This window comes from Miscanthus floridulus, chromosome 16 (genome assembly GCF_019320115.1).
Source record: "Miscanthus floridulus cultivar M001 chromosome 16, ASM1932011v1, whole genome shotgun sequence".
Lineage (NCBI taxonomy): Eukaryota > Viridiplantae > Streptophyta > Magnoliopsida > Poales > Poaceae > Miscanthus > Miscanthus floridulus.
The window spans coordinates 32,373,113-32,386,594 of record NC_089595.1 but is presented as its reverse complement, the minus strand read 5'-3'; the positions used below and the strand labels follow the sequence as shown (position 1 = coordinate 32,386,594).

The window sequence follows — 13,482 nt, the reverse complement described above, 5'->3', positions numbered from 1 at the left end:
GACTAGATCAATGTAGCCGTATTCACTGAAGAACTCGCCGAGATCTACTCTACTCCTACTCCTAAGGGGTGGCCGAAGCCTAAAAAAGTAAGTAACTTGTATTGGATTGATTGTGTGTCCTTTACAATAGCCAGGGTCCAATATTTATACCTGGAACCTACGCATGAATCCTACTTAAGTAGGACTCATTATAATTTCTTGGCCTAAGAGAAACCATTCCTAATTTAAGATAACTTGGATTCTAATCTTTTCCTTTTTGTAGAGTCCAACATGCTTTGTCTCGGTGCCGATCATAGCCTTTGTCATTATCTGTTGGCGCTACTTGAAGAAAGCCGATTCTAGTGTTGCATTCAAATTAGCTGATTCTGATCTGCACGTAATTGATTCCTTGATGACATGATCTTGGGAGCTTTCAAGTTCCTGTGATTCTTCTTCCAAATTTTGGTGTAAACAACAACAACTTTATGAAGCATTATCAAGGAGATGTGTTTATTGACCACATGTACCCTGCTGTAAGGAGTTACATAGAAGGGTTGTTTAGGTGGCACATGCAGAAGATAGCATATTTTGCCCCAGATGACATTGACTTCCTTCAGCAACATCACAAGTTGATATGGTACAGGTGTGGATTTTTAGAGCTAAGTAAATGTGACTATTTGACCAATAATGTTTCTAAGAGTTTCAATGCTCAGATAAAGAAGTTGAAAGGACTTTTGCTGTATGAACTGGTAGATGGGATTAGGGAACTCATAATGAAAAAGAGGTACTTAAGAAGGCAGATTGGTAAGGATATGCAGGATGGTATAGTGCCCAATGTCATCAAAGACCTGAACACTATAAGCAAAAACCTCAAAGTTGTGAAGGTTGTAAGAAGTGATGAAGGCATAGTTGAAGTAGCACTTATAGATGACTGGAACAACAACAAGAGGCACATGGTTGACCTACAAGGTCACTCCTATTCATGTAGGGAGTGGCAAATCACAAGAAAACCATGCAAACATGCTCTGACATGGATTCTTTCCAACAGAGGAATTAAAATAGCAGATTTTATGCATGAGTACTACTCTGTTCAGAGATTCAGGGCTGTATATGCTTCTAGAGTTGAGCCATTGCCAGACAGGTCACAGTGCCCACAGGTTGACCTAGGCTTCAAAGTTTTCCCTCCTCTGCTAGGTAGAGCAGGTTGGCCGAGAGTGGTGAGAATTAGAGGTTGCCTTGAAAAAAATGCTACCAAGAAGAAGGTTGGGTGTAAAAGGTGTGGAGATTTTGGGCACTTCTCTAAGACTTGCAAACAACCAGAGCTAGGAGAAGATGGTGAAGTTGGACTGAATTCAAAGGAAAAAAGGTAAAATGATTTGTATGTCTCTTTCCAATTCTTGTGACATTCCCTAGTTTTTGCTAATCATAGTGTGCATCTGTAGGAAAAGGCAACAGCTGAAAGATGATGACAGTGCTAATGAAGAAGAAGAAGACAACACCTAAGAAGAAGGGTGCACCCAAGAAGAAGAAAACACCTAAGAAGAAGAAGACACCTAAGAAAAAGAAGCAACAAAAAAAAGTTGCTGCTCCAGTAGCTAGTGTTGTGAGAAGCTTGAAGGACTTCTTAAACACCATGTGATATGTTGTGATCACAAGCATGAAATTAGTTTCTTTTGTGGCCTGAACGTTATGTATCGTAGGCCTTGAACTTGATGTATGGTACGGCCTAAACTTGATGTATGCTAGGGCCTGAACTCGATGTCTGTTATGGTCGTCACTGAATGTTTGTTATGGCCACCCCCTATTTATGTTTAGTAATGGCCTAAACTTGATGAATGCTAGGATCTGAACCTATTTGTGTGTTCTGGTTATGGCTGGATGTTTTATAATGAATCTGAACCACCTTGTGTGATATAAGCATGTAAATTATGGCCTCATTTATTCATGGCGTGCATGGACAGTTGCTGCTCCAAACAGAAACATCTATTTATTCATCACAATTATAAGAAAAAGAAGCTGTGTTGCACACATTGATAGATTTATCACAAATTCACAGATTTACAAAACCTACATAAACATGCATTCCTTGATCACATATACACAGTTGCACAGACGGAAATAAACATAAATTAGTAGTAGCACTTGACAACCTACAGGCTAAGATCACTGAACTCTAAACTACTGGAACCAAGGAGCATACTACTTCATTTTCAAATTGCTGCAACTAAGAGGCTTACAAACAGATTTAGCATCACCACAACAACTAATGCATTGCCTAAGCTAAAAGCCTTGTTCAATCCTCCATTCTTCAATTCTTTCATCTCCTACTTCAACTATAAAATGTCAACCTTCAAGTCAATGATCTGAACCTTCAAGTCCATCATCCCAATCTTTGTGTCACTCTTTTGTTCTATGTCTTGAACCGCAACAGCAACAAAAGGGCCCTGTACACCTTCCACTTCCACATCTCTGAGCTTGTCTGGATGATTGGCGCGTAGATAGGCCAGGTATTGATCCTCAAACCAATAGTTCGCACAAGTGTCATCGTTCTGCAATTGACAATCAAAACCTCAACTCACTTAACACTATTTGCAGCTGGACGAACATGGAACCCAACATCAAAGGAAAAGCAAGACAAATTACTAGAAAATTATTGGGGCAAGTGTAATACATATTGCCAGCCTTGCCCTTGCGCCTAATGATCTGGATCTTGCATTTGGGGCACCGTGGGAGACCACCAACCTGGCTAGCACTTAAACTGGCAGCTGTGGATACCATCTCCGCTCAGCAGATGGGGTGGGGAAGGAGCAGCAGTAGTGGCGGTCGACGCCGGTGCCTGCGGTAGTCGCGGTCGACGCCGCCGCGAGCAGTCACCGCCGCGGCCGACGAGCTAGGGTTCGAGCGAGAGAGAGAGGAGGCGGTAGGGAATGGATGGATTGACTCGATCCAGTCAAACGGGCGCATGTATGGAGAAGCTGGGGGCAAAAGGGTCCATACGAATGTATGTACTAGCTGTATACACCTGCATGTGGGCCACAGGTCACGGCAAATGTACATAATGGCATTTTTCAGACTCCAGTCTAGTTGTAATGGCACGCTTACAATAAAACTAATAGTAATGGTATTTCTCAGTAACGCGAGAATTGTAATGGCACCAATCCAATTAACCTTTTTTTAGACAAACAGGAGGGGTGTAAAATGCCTACTGATTTTTTATTAAAAAAGAAGAGGGAGAAAGAGTCAAGTACAAAGTTCAGGATTCGTCGTTGGTTGGTAGGTTTGTTTGTCTGATCCCTGCGTTCGTAGCGCGCGAACGCGTTGGAAGTTGGAGCTCGCGGCCTTTTTTGGCTTGATTTTTGTTTGCAAAATGCTGCTTTTTGGGGGGGTACCTTTCGAGACCATGTCAGGATGGAGGAAAATTTGTCCCTGGTAAGGGGCCTAACTGAGTGACTGTGACAGGGGATCATGCAAAATTAGGGTTTTGATTACATCATTTGTTTGTTTGCCGTTTGTCTTCGGGTCTTTCGTGAATTTTGTGGATGTATGAATGTATTATCATTGTTCCATTCCACTAGTTTAGTCACGGGCTTGCGGCACGTGTAGTCTCTGCTGTTTCTGGAATCATCTGAAATGAGAGTTGATTAGTTTCTGTGCTCTCCGAGATTTTTATTTGTGTCTGATCATTAAAATTCGTCTTTTGGATTGATTTGTTGTGGTTTTTATGCTGCTTTCTCTTTTCCTTTTTTCCTTTGCCAAGAGCATTCTAGGATTAACGCAAATTTTGTTCCTAGCAGGGAGACTAATTGTGAAACGGGGGCCTTTCAAATTTATAGAAGTATATTCATGTGTGTTATGTATGGATCTTCCACAGTAGGAGCATGATTAGGGAAAACTAGTCTAATATTGAGGTCTATTGTATCAATCAGGTCCATGCAGGTTTATTTGCATGTTTCTGTGACAAATGATGATCTCTGTGCAGGTATTGCAACCTGACATTTTATTGTCTTGCAGTGCAAAATGCCTCGATACGATGATCGATATGATTACAACGATCGATATGATCGCCATGGTCGACATGGAAGTAACACCAAGTTGTACGTGGGCCAAATTTCTCCACATACCCGGACACAGGATCTTGAGGACCTTTTCAGCAAATATGGGAGGTGAGTAAAGTAGTTCTGAGCTTTGCCTTTTTGTATTTGTAGCTGGAGTTGCTCTTGAATGTCATTCAACTGCTTGGTTTTGCCTGTGTTCTGGAAATCCATTAATATTATATGCAAATGATCTGCACCAGTTGGAACTGATTCTGAAAGCGAGTCTCATTATTATAGAAAAGCCCTACCTCTGTTGTTAAATATATGACATTTAGGACAAGCTATAATTAGTTCAAAAATGAACTAAATAGCTTTTGAACTAATTATTAGTTTGTCCTAAACATAAGAAGAGAGGGACTAATATATGTACTCTCAAGCTTCAAGCAATTTGCTCAGGCTATTTGTTCTGTAACTTGCAATTTGTAGATTAGCTAAGAGTACAACTTTTGGTTCTTCATCATTGGTGTAGCCAAAATTATAAACTGCTATTTTTTTATTTACTATAACCAATAGTGTAACATTTTAACTTTATGCCTATTCACGTGCTCTATTTAGCTCACTTATAGAAAATAAAAAGGATGTTTCCTGTAGCTACATGAGTGCTTCACAATATATATATTCCCTTCTGGTCTACTGGATATGTTCCTCTTAAAAAAAGGGGCCGGACTAGGAGGAATTATGTGGCTTTATGTTAAGAAGAAAATAGGCACCCAAATTCACCTCGACGAAGACTCTTCTTCCTAATAGAACTCTAGTGACTGCGGGCTGTGGCTGATGCCTGTTATGCCTTCTGCAAATAGGTTTTAACTGTTTATTATGAATTGTGACATAATACACATCATCGTGTAAAGTGTATAAACAGAGTTGATTCTGCTTTGTTTGTCTTTGCTATCAATTGGAGAACAAAAGTTTATGGTTTTGGTATTACTTTCCTGGATGATTCTCCTGATACGTGGTGTTATTAGGAGTTGCATTTTTTTTAATTAATGCTGCTGCATTGCTATGCTGTCTGATCAATTTCGGTTCTGCTTGGCCCTTTGTTTCCCTTTTCCATTGTCAAATTTCCATCACATACAACAATCTCTTATGAGTTTTAACTAATAATCTTGTTGAAGGTTTGTGGGCTGTCACCCTACTTCAGTGTCCGTGGTGAGAGTGTGCCATTGGTGGAATTGGTGTCTGCTGGTCCACATTTTAGGCAGATTTTGGCAATATTTTTAAAATTTCTGCCATCTATTTTTTATGAAAAGAACACTTTGCAAAGTGGTGTTCAGTTTAACAACTGGCTGGTGTTACATTTTCATTACTTGAATCATGACGACTGTTTCTGCCAACCATTCTCCCAGATTGTGCAATGTGGATCTGAAGAGGGACTTTGGCTTCGTTGTAAGTAAAATTAGCTACTCCCCTGCCGCTTCCTAAAAAAACAAAAAGAATTCGTCACTCCCTAAATTTGCAAGATGTCCTCCTGTAACCTTTCTTATTAATAATCAGTACTTAATTATGTTTTTCACATTTAAGGCCACCCCTGTGTCTTGGTTTGCTGGATCTTACTGCAGGAGTTCAGTGATCCTTGGGATGCAGATGATGCAAGGCATGACCTTGATGGCCGAAGATTTGATGGGAGTTACATCATTGTTGAATTTGCTAGAGGGGTAAGCTGCTACTGTTTGTCACTGTTCTCTTACTACAATTGAATGTTTTTCTAAATTCTATGCCTTTGTTTTGTGTTTTGGAGCTAAACTAGAGCCTTACTGAATTACTGTCCAGGTCGATATCTTCCCTAGTCTAAGTAACATGTTTGTTTGATTTCCCTAGGCCCGACGTGGTCCAGGAGGTGTTCCTCTAGATGGCAGAGGACCACCTTTTCCTGGCCGCTGCTATAACTGTGGAATGGATGGCCACTGGGTTCGTGATTGCAAAGCTGGTGAATGGAGAGATAGGTGCTTTCGGTGTGGAGAACTGGGCCATATAGAAAGGAACTGCAAGAACAGTCCTAAGGATCTGAAGTATTTCCTGGAATTCCCTAGCTACCTTGCATGTTCCCTTCTGTTTAAATATCTACACGTTTTGACTGTAAGGTTCACCAATACAGGCGCGGGAGGAGCTACTCGAGGTCTCCATCTCATCACCATGGAAAGGGCCGAGGGAGAAGCTACTCGAGGTCTCTATCTCCTCACCAGGGAAGGGGCCGAGGAGAAGCTACTCGAGGTCTCCATCTCAGTATCGTGGGAGGGGCAGAAGCTGGAGTAACAGGTATTGCATTAAACCTTGGTTGGTTATCGTGCGGTTATATGCTGCAATTGTGTATTGCATAGTTGCTTCTTGTTGTTACGGATGCAATTGAAGTGTGGAATATAATGCTACTGTGAGGCCTGCCAAGAGGGAAATTGCAGTTGTTGTGTTCCACTAGTTCTATATGTGTTAAGAAATATACATCGATTTGACCAATTTTCTAATTGGTATCTGATGCTTAAGTAATGCTGAAGTTAACTGATTGTAGCATTATACTTGTTGCCTGTTAAACACAGTTGCATTATATGTAAACAAAAGTTTCCAAATAAAAACCTATCCTGCAAGGAAAAAAGGGCTGCTGTATTACTCTATACAGTGCAAAGTATAGGATTTTAACTAAATATTCCTAACTTTATTTTTTCCCCACTAACAGTTGTTAGTTGATCTCCACCAATAGGCCCAACGGCTTATTGGGCCCTTATCTCTGCTCCCTGATCGGGGGAGCCCAACCCTAATCCGGTTGGTGGGCCCCCTGTCGCATAGCATACATAAAAGAAAGGTGGGGATGAGGGCTCGGACTACGAGGTTCACTGGAGCCGCCACACCCACCTAAAGAAAACCCTAAACCGATCAAAAGAGCTCCTGCCAGCGACGGGATGTGCCCCACCACCGCCGCTCCCTCTGCGGGGTCTCCACAGCGCCACTGGTGATCGTCTCCACCGCGCTGGACGCCTTCTACACCGCGGCACCGGCGTCTCCCCGCTGCGGTGCATCTATTGAGAAGGCGAGGAGCCTTCACCGCATCTACGGTTACACACAGAGAGGTACACATTCGATTCTAACAATGGTACCGAAGCCAGGTTGCCTCTGTGTAACCCTAACCCTAACCGGGTAAAAGCAAAAAGAAAGAGAGACCGGGGTGGCGGACATCACTGTCTACCGGTCACGCCAGTCACCACCACCACCGCGCGGGAAGAAAAGATGCCGCAGCGTTCAACGGCGCACGGCAAAGAAAAAGTATATTCTCGGGTTATCCCAACCCTAACCCTAATCGGGTGAAACAACAGTGAACAGAAAGGGGGAAAGGATCTCAAGAATCCCAACCCTAACCCAAATCGGATGAAATCCGAGCAAAAGAACCAAAGAAATGAAGAGGGGAAGGGGATAATCTCGCAGATCTTGAATCAAACCAAAAGAAAACAAGAATAGGGTTCAACCGAACCCTAACCCTAGATCGGGTTCGGGAAAAGTGAAGAAAAGGAACATCCAAACCCTAGATCGGGTTTTTGGGATAGAGATGAAAACATGGTTTCAACTGGAAACCGAACCTCAAACCCGTGAAGACATCACGGGGTAGATAAACAGTAAAACCCTAAAGAGAAAAGAAACCCTAACCCTAACTATCCCCAATCGGTCGAATCTGAGAACAGAAAAAGAGAATCAAAACCGCAGGGGAAAGAAGGGGAAAGGGGTGGCTTACCTCGCCGCCGTGCAGCGTTGCTGTCACGCCGGCGCGTGGGGAAAAGTGGGCCGAACCCGGGTGAACTGCTCGCCGGAACAGGACACAGGGGCGCCGCGGCCAGGCCGCTCGACGGCGACGCGCTCACCCGCTGGGGAGCGCGCATGCCGGCGAGGGGGTCGGCGACGGCGCCGGGGCTCGCTGCTCGCTCTCGCCGTCAAAGCTCGCTCGCTCGGTGACTGCTTGCGGCGGCACTGAGGAAAGAAGAGAGAGAGCAGTGAGGCGAAGAGAGAGAGAGACCGAATGAAAATGACCTAGGGTTTGCTCGGGGGCGCGTGGCGTCGCGGTTTTATCCTCAGCGAGATGCGCGCTCGGCTGTCGGATCAAGACGGACGGTCGAGATTGAATGGGCCAACTCGAGGCCCAGGAGGGCGCGCGCTGCCGAGCCACTTTGCCGGCCCAGGCCCAGGTTGCGGCATGGGTGCGACCTGCGCGCGCGCGAAGAAATGGGCCGAGTCGGTTTGCCGGTTTTGGGCCGAAACAGTTAAGAGTGAGTCCGTTTTTTTGCATTTTTCTTTTTCCTGGAAAATTGAAAATGCAAATTGGCTCAAAAGAAAAAAAAAATAGAAAAGCAATTTTCCCTGTGGGTAAAATTCAAGAAATTGAGTAAGAGTTTTTACGCTGCTAAAGAAAAAGTATATTCTCCAGTGTTTTTGAACCGACGTGTTATTTAACTGGAGAAAAAGAAAGTTTTTCCAGTAAATGTTTATTTCCTAGAAATTGATTAATGGATTAAAGAAAATAGAAAAAGCAATTTTTCCTGTGGGTGAAATTCAAGGAAAAGAGAATTTTTCCACAGCCAAAGAAATTGTTTATTCTCCAGTTAATTTGTACCAATGTGATATTTAATTGGAGAAAAAGAAAGTTTTTCCGCTGCTAAAGAAATTGTTGATTCTCCAGTTATTTTAAACTAATGTGGTATTTAATTGGAGAAAAAGAGTTTTGATATGATTATGATGTTATTTTCTGACCAACGTTGTTAATAACAATATCATAATTTTAATAATTTATGCATTAATTCTACTTCTGCCCAACGGTGATGTAGAATTAGTGTATAAGAAGAGTTGTAAAAGTTAATAATTTATGCATTAATTCTATTTCTGCCCAACGGTGATGTAGAATTAGTGTGTAAGAATAGTTGTGAAAGTTAAAGATTTATGCATTAATTTTATTTCTGCCCAACGGTGATGTAGAATTAGTGTATAAGAATAATTGTATGTTTTGATTTTGACCAACGTTGGAATCAAGGCATGCAAATGATGTTATTTTATGTTAAGAAAAGTTTTAACCTGGTTTTTCATCTTGTCTAAGGTGAACTGGATAGTCACCTCACCGTGTTCCACTGAGTTTGTGGCACCGATGAGGGAGACAAATGAGAATGATGCCACTTGGACAACTAAAGAAAGGGATTTTGAATTCCAAAAGATGTCCTATGACTTTTGAGCATAGAAAGTGGGTCACTGCCAACAAGAAATGTTTGGCTGTGATAAAGAGCATGATTGAACCTGCAATTGCGGGCTCAATCCTAGAATGTGACACGGTCACCGAGTACCTCGATAGAATAAAGAGTCAGGTCACTGACACTTCAAAGACATATGCTACTCAGCTAATAAAGCAGCTGGTGACAGAGTGTTACTTTGGAAATGGTGGTATAAGAGAGCTCACGATGCGTTGTCGAAATTATGGCACTATCGTTCAGGCCATATTTCGAGGGGGAGAATGGAAAGACAAGTTAAGAATGATATTCTTCCTCCATTAGAGCTCTCAGTTTTAGAACAATGCAGAGAATGTATAAAAGGAAAGTATGTAAAAAGAATTAAGAAAAGATGACAAACGAAGCGTAGGAATTCTACAGATTATTCACACAGACATCTATGGTCAGTTTCCTGTAAAGAGTGTGGATGGTAATGATTCATTCATAACATTCACAGATGATTACTCCCGTTATGTCTACATTTATCCAATCAAAGAAAGAATAAGAGCATTGGATAAATGTAGATATTTAAGGCAAAAGTTGAAATCCAACGTAATTTAAAGACAAAGACAGTCACGTCTGACCATGGGGGAGTACTACGGTCGGCATACCCTAATAGAATGGCATAGTAGCCCAGTATTCTACACCGGGCGAACCTCAGCATAATATAGTAGCTAAAAGAATCAATCATACCCTGATGAATATGGTAGACAGTATGATAAGTTACTCCACCTTACAGTTGAGCCTATGAATAGAGGCGTTAAAAACCCCATTCATACTCTCAAAAGAGTACCAAGTAAGTCGGTGCCCAAAACACCGTATGAGTTGTGGACAGAAAGAGTGCTCTCACTAAACCACTTGCGTGTGTGTGGGGGAGCCCTACTGAGGCTAAAGTATTTAACCCAAACATTGGGAAGTTATATCCCAAAACAGTAAGTTGCCATTTGTTTGGCTACATAGAAAAGTCAAAAGTTTTTCGTTTTTACTGTTCAGAGAGACATACAAAGTTTGTGAAAACGAGACACGATGTTTTTCTAGAGGATGAAAAGATGAGGGGGAGCATGGTAGCTCGAGAAATTGTCCTTGAAGTGAAGCGGGTGTATGCGCCCACTCCAATGATTCATGAGCCATTTTTCTCACTACCTGCTGTAGCTGCACCGACAGTGCTAGATACTGTGGTGTTAGCACCTGTTGTTATCCCACTTGTGGCAACAATGAATGACGATGAGGAACCTGTTCTTCAGGATTCTATAGAACCTATTGCCACATATGAGGGGGAGCAACAACAGCCTCAAACAGTAGATGTGCCAAATGTGGAGGCCCCTAGAAGGTCTCAAAGAGTTAGAAAATCAGCTATTTCTACTGATTATGAAGTGTATAACACTAAGAAATTTGAAATGGAGGATGATCCCACCTCATTTGAAAAAGCCATGAGAAGTGATCATTCATCAAAGTGGCTTGAGGCCATGGAAGATGAAATGAAATCGATGAATGCCAATAAAGTTTGGGATTTGAAAATAATTCCTAAAGGAGCCAAAACAGTAGGCTGTAAATGGGTCTACAGAACAAAACTTGACTCTCAAGGGAATATAGAGAGATATAAAGCGAGACTTGTGGCAAAAGGTTTTATGCAAAGAGAAAGAATTGATTACAATGAGACCTTTTCTCCAGTCTCATGTAAAGTTTCCTTCAGAATCATAATGGCATTAGTGGCACATTACGATTTAGAATTACATCAGATGGATGTAAAGACGGCATTTCTCAACGGAGACTTGGAGGAAAATATTTACATGGCACAACCAAAAAGTTTTGTCATAGAAGGAAAAGAACGAATGGGATGCCGCCTAAAGAAATCCATTTATGGATTAAAGCAAGCTTCAAAACAGTGATACTTGAAGTTTGATCAGTCAATAAAGAATTTTGGGTTTTAAAGAAAATGTAGAGGACAATTGTGTCTATACAAAGTTTAAGAATGGGAAGTTTATCTTCCTTGTCGTGCATGTAGATGATATCTTACTTGCTAGTAGTGATATCAGTCTACTACTGGAGACAAAGAAATTTGATATGAAAGATCTTGGCGAAGCCTCGTTCGTTCTAAGGATCGAGATTCACCAAGATAGAAGAAAAATGGTACAAGGACTGTCACAAAAAGGCATACATAGAAAAGATCTTAAAGAAATGCAGTATGCACAAATGTAGTCCCTCACCTGCTCCTATAGTCAAGGGCGACAGATATGGGGATTTTCAATGCCCTAGGAACCAATATGAGCTCAATCGATAAAGTAAAAGTGGTTCCATATGCTTCAGCTGTCGGAAGCTTGTAACATGCTCAAGTATGTACGCGCCCTGACTTGGCATTTGTTACCGGGTTTTACTTGGCAGATTCCAGAGCAATTCTGGAATAAAACACTGAAATTAGTAAAGAAAGTCTTGCATTATTTGCAAGGAACGAAAGACCTCATGATGACATATAGAAGATCTGATTCACTCCACATGGTGGGATATTCAGATTCTGGTTATGCGAGAGTGAATGCATATCCAGACGTGAATTTTCTATCATCTCGCAAAGGGGAGCTATTTCATGGAAAAGCTCAAAGCAAACTGTCACTACATCGTCCACAATGTATGACAGTTTGTAGCGTGTTATGAGGCAACGGGCAGGTGAACTAACTAACGAAGTTCATACCCGGTTTGAAGGTGGTTGACGACATCTATAGACCACTAAAGTAATACTGCGATTATAATCTGGCAGTACAAGATGCTCACAACATAAGTCAAGTGGTGCTGCCAAACACATTGACATAGAGTATTATGTTGTGAAAGATAAAGTCCGGGATCAAGTCATAAGTCTTGAGCATATAAGTACAGAAAGGATACTTGCGGATCCGCTTATAAAAGGCTTATCACCCAACGTGTTCAGAGAACATGTAGCTAGCATGGGTTTAAGGGAAAGCCTATAAAATTTCTGGACAAAAGAAGGTCCAAAGATAAGTATCTATTTCAGAACAGAGTAGTGAGTTGTAGCTGTTAAGTCTATCGGCAATGGACCATGACGATGAAACATGCTCTATGAGTTAGTCTGTAATGGAATGAACAAAAGTAAATGATATGAAATTGAAAGATGGAATGAGATCAAGGGGGAGAATGTTAGTTGATCTCCACCAATAGGTCCAACGGCCTATTGGGCCCTTATCTCTGCTCCCTGATCGGGGGAGCCCAACCCTAATCCGGTTGGTGGGCCCCTGTCGCACAGCACACAAAAAAGGAAGGTGGGGATGAGGGCTCGGACTACGAGGTTCACTGGAGCCGCCACACCCACCTAAAGAAAACCCTAAACCGATCAAAAGAGCTGCTGCTAGCGACGGGATGTACCCCACCACCGCCGCTCCGTCTACAGGGTCTCCACGGCGCCACTGGTGATCGTCTCCACCGCGCTGGACGCCTTCTACACCGCGGCACCGGCATCTCCCCGCTGCGGTGCATCTACTGAGAAGGCGAGGAGCCTTCACCGCATCTACGGTTACACACACAGAGGTACACATTCGATTCTAACAACAGTCGGTCGCTTTCGCCAAGAAGGAACAACTTTAAGGCTGATGGTGAAGAATTGCCACCAAGAACCTCTGGTTACAGCCGCAGCCCCAGGAGGAGCTCCCCACCAAGGGAGCGAGCTTAATGCAGTGGCTCATATCATGGTGATAGGCCCATGAGAGGTGAAGCTCGGGGGAAGTGCCAGTGACCTGGAAATTTAAGACTCGGGTTGTGAATTCTCAAACATTTCTTCTGAACCTTTTTGGTGACTATGTGCTGAGGCATGAACTTGATACCGGAAGAATGTTGAACGGTGTGTGTACCTTCCTGTGAAGCTGGGGTTGTGAATTCTCAGTGAAGCTCTCCTGAATGTTGGGAGCCATTCGGCTGACCAAGAAGCCGGCTTGTTCGGCTTCTTTTTTCAGCCGAAATAGTATTTTTTCCTCACAATATTTCCGACAGAACAGTGTTTTTAAGTATGAACAGTGCGTTTTTCACACGAGCCGACCGGGGCCTTGGTTATATGCCGAGACAATGAGATCTGATGTCTGAAGAGTTTAGCGGATTGGTGTTTGTGTGTAGAACCTTGCCATCACTTGATTAGGTTTCTGTAACCTTTGATGATGGTGCCTGCACTAAACTAATTTCAA

At 42.5% G+C, this 13,482-nt stretch overlaps 1 protein-coding gene and 1 pseudogene across 1 annotated transcript; both read left to right on the top strand.

Annotated features, from left to right (window-relative positions):
* The first annotated feature begins 548 nt into the window (after positions 1 to 548).
* Positions 549 to 1,482, top strand: LOC136510538 (uncharacterized). The gene is made up of 2 exons (XM_066504953.1): positions 549 to 1,345; positions 1,422 to 1,482. Exons 1-2 carry the CDS (start codon positions 549 to 551, stop codon positions 1,480 to 1,482), a joined length of 858 nt encoding a protein of 285 aa, XP_066361050.1.
* A 2,306-nt stretch (positions 1,483 to 3,788) lies between these two features.
* LOC136510537 (serine/arginine-rich splicing factor RS2Z33-like) lies at positions 3,789 to 6,391 on the top strand (annotated as a pseudogene).
* The last annotated feature ends 7,091 nt before the right edge of the window (positions 6,392 to 13,482 follow it).

Bases quoted from the DNA above. Each gene is read 5' to 3' on its own strand.
- LOC136510538 (XM_066504953.1), top strand. From the start codon at position 549: ATGCAGAAGATAGCATATTTTGCCCCAGATGACATTGACTTCCTTCAG. The intron at 1,346-1,421 runs GTAAAATGATTT...GTGCATCTGTAG, and splicing joins CTGAATTCAAAGGAAAAAAG to GAAAAGGCAACAGCTGAAAG.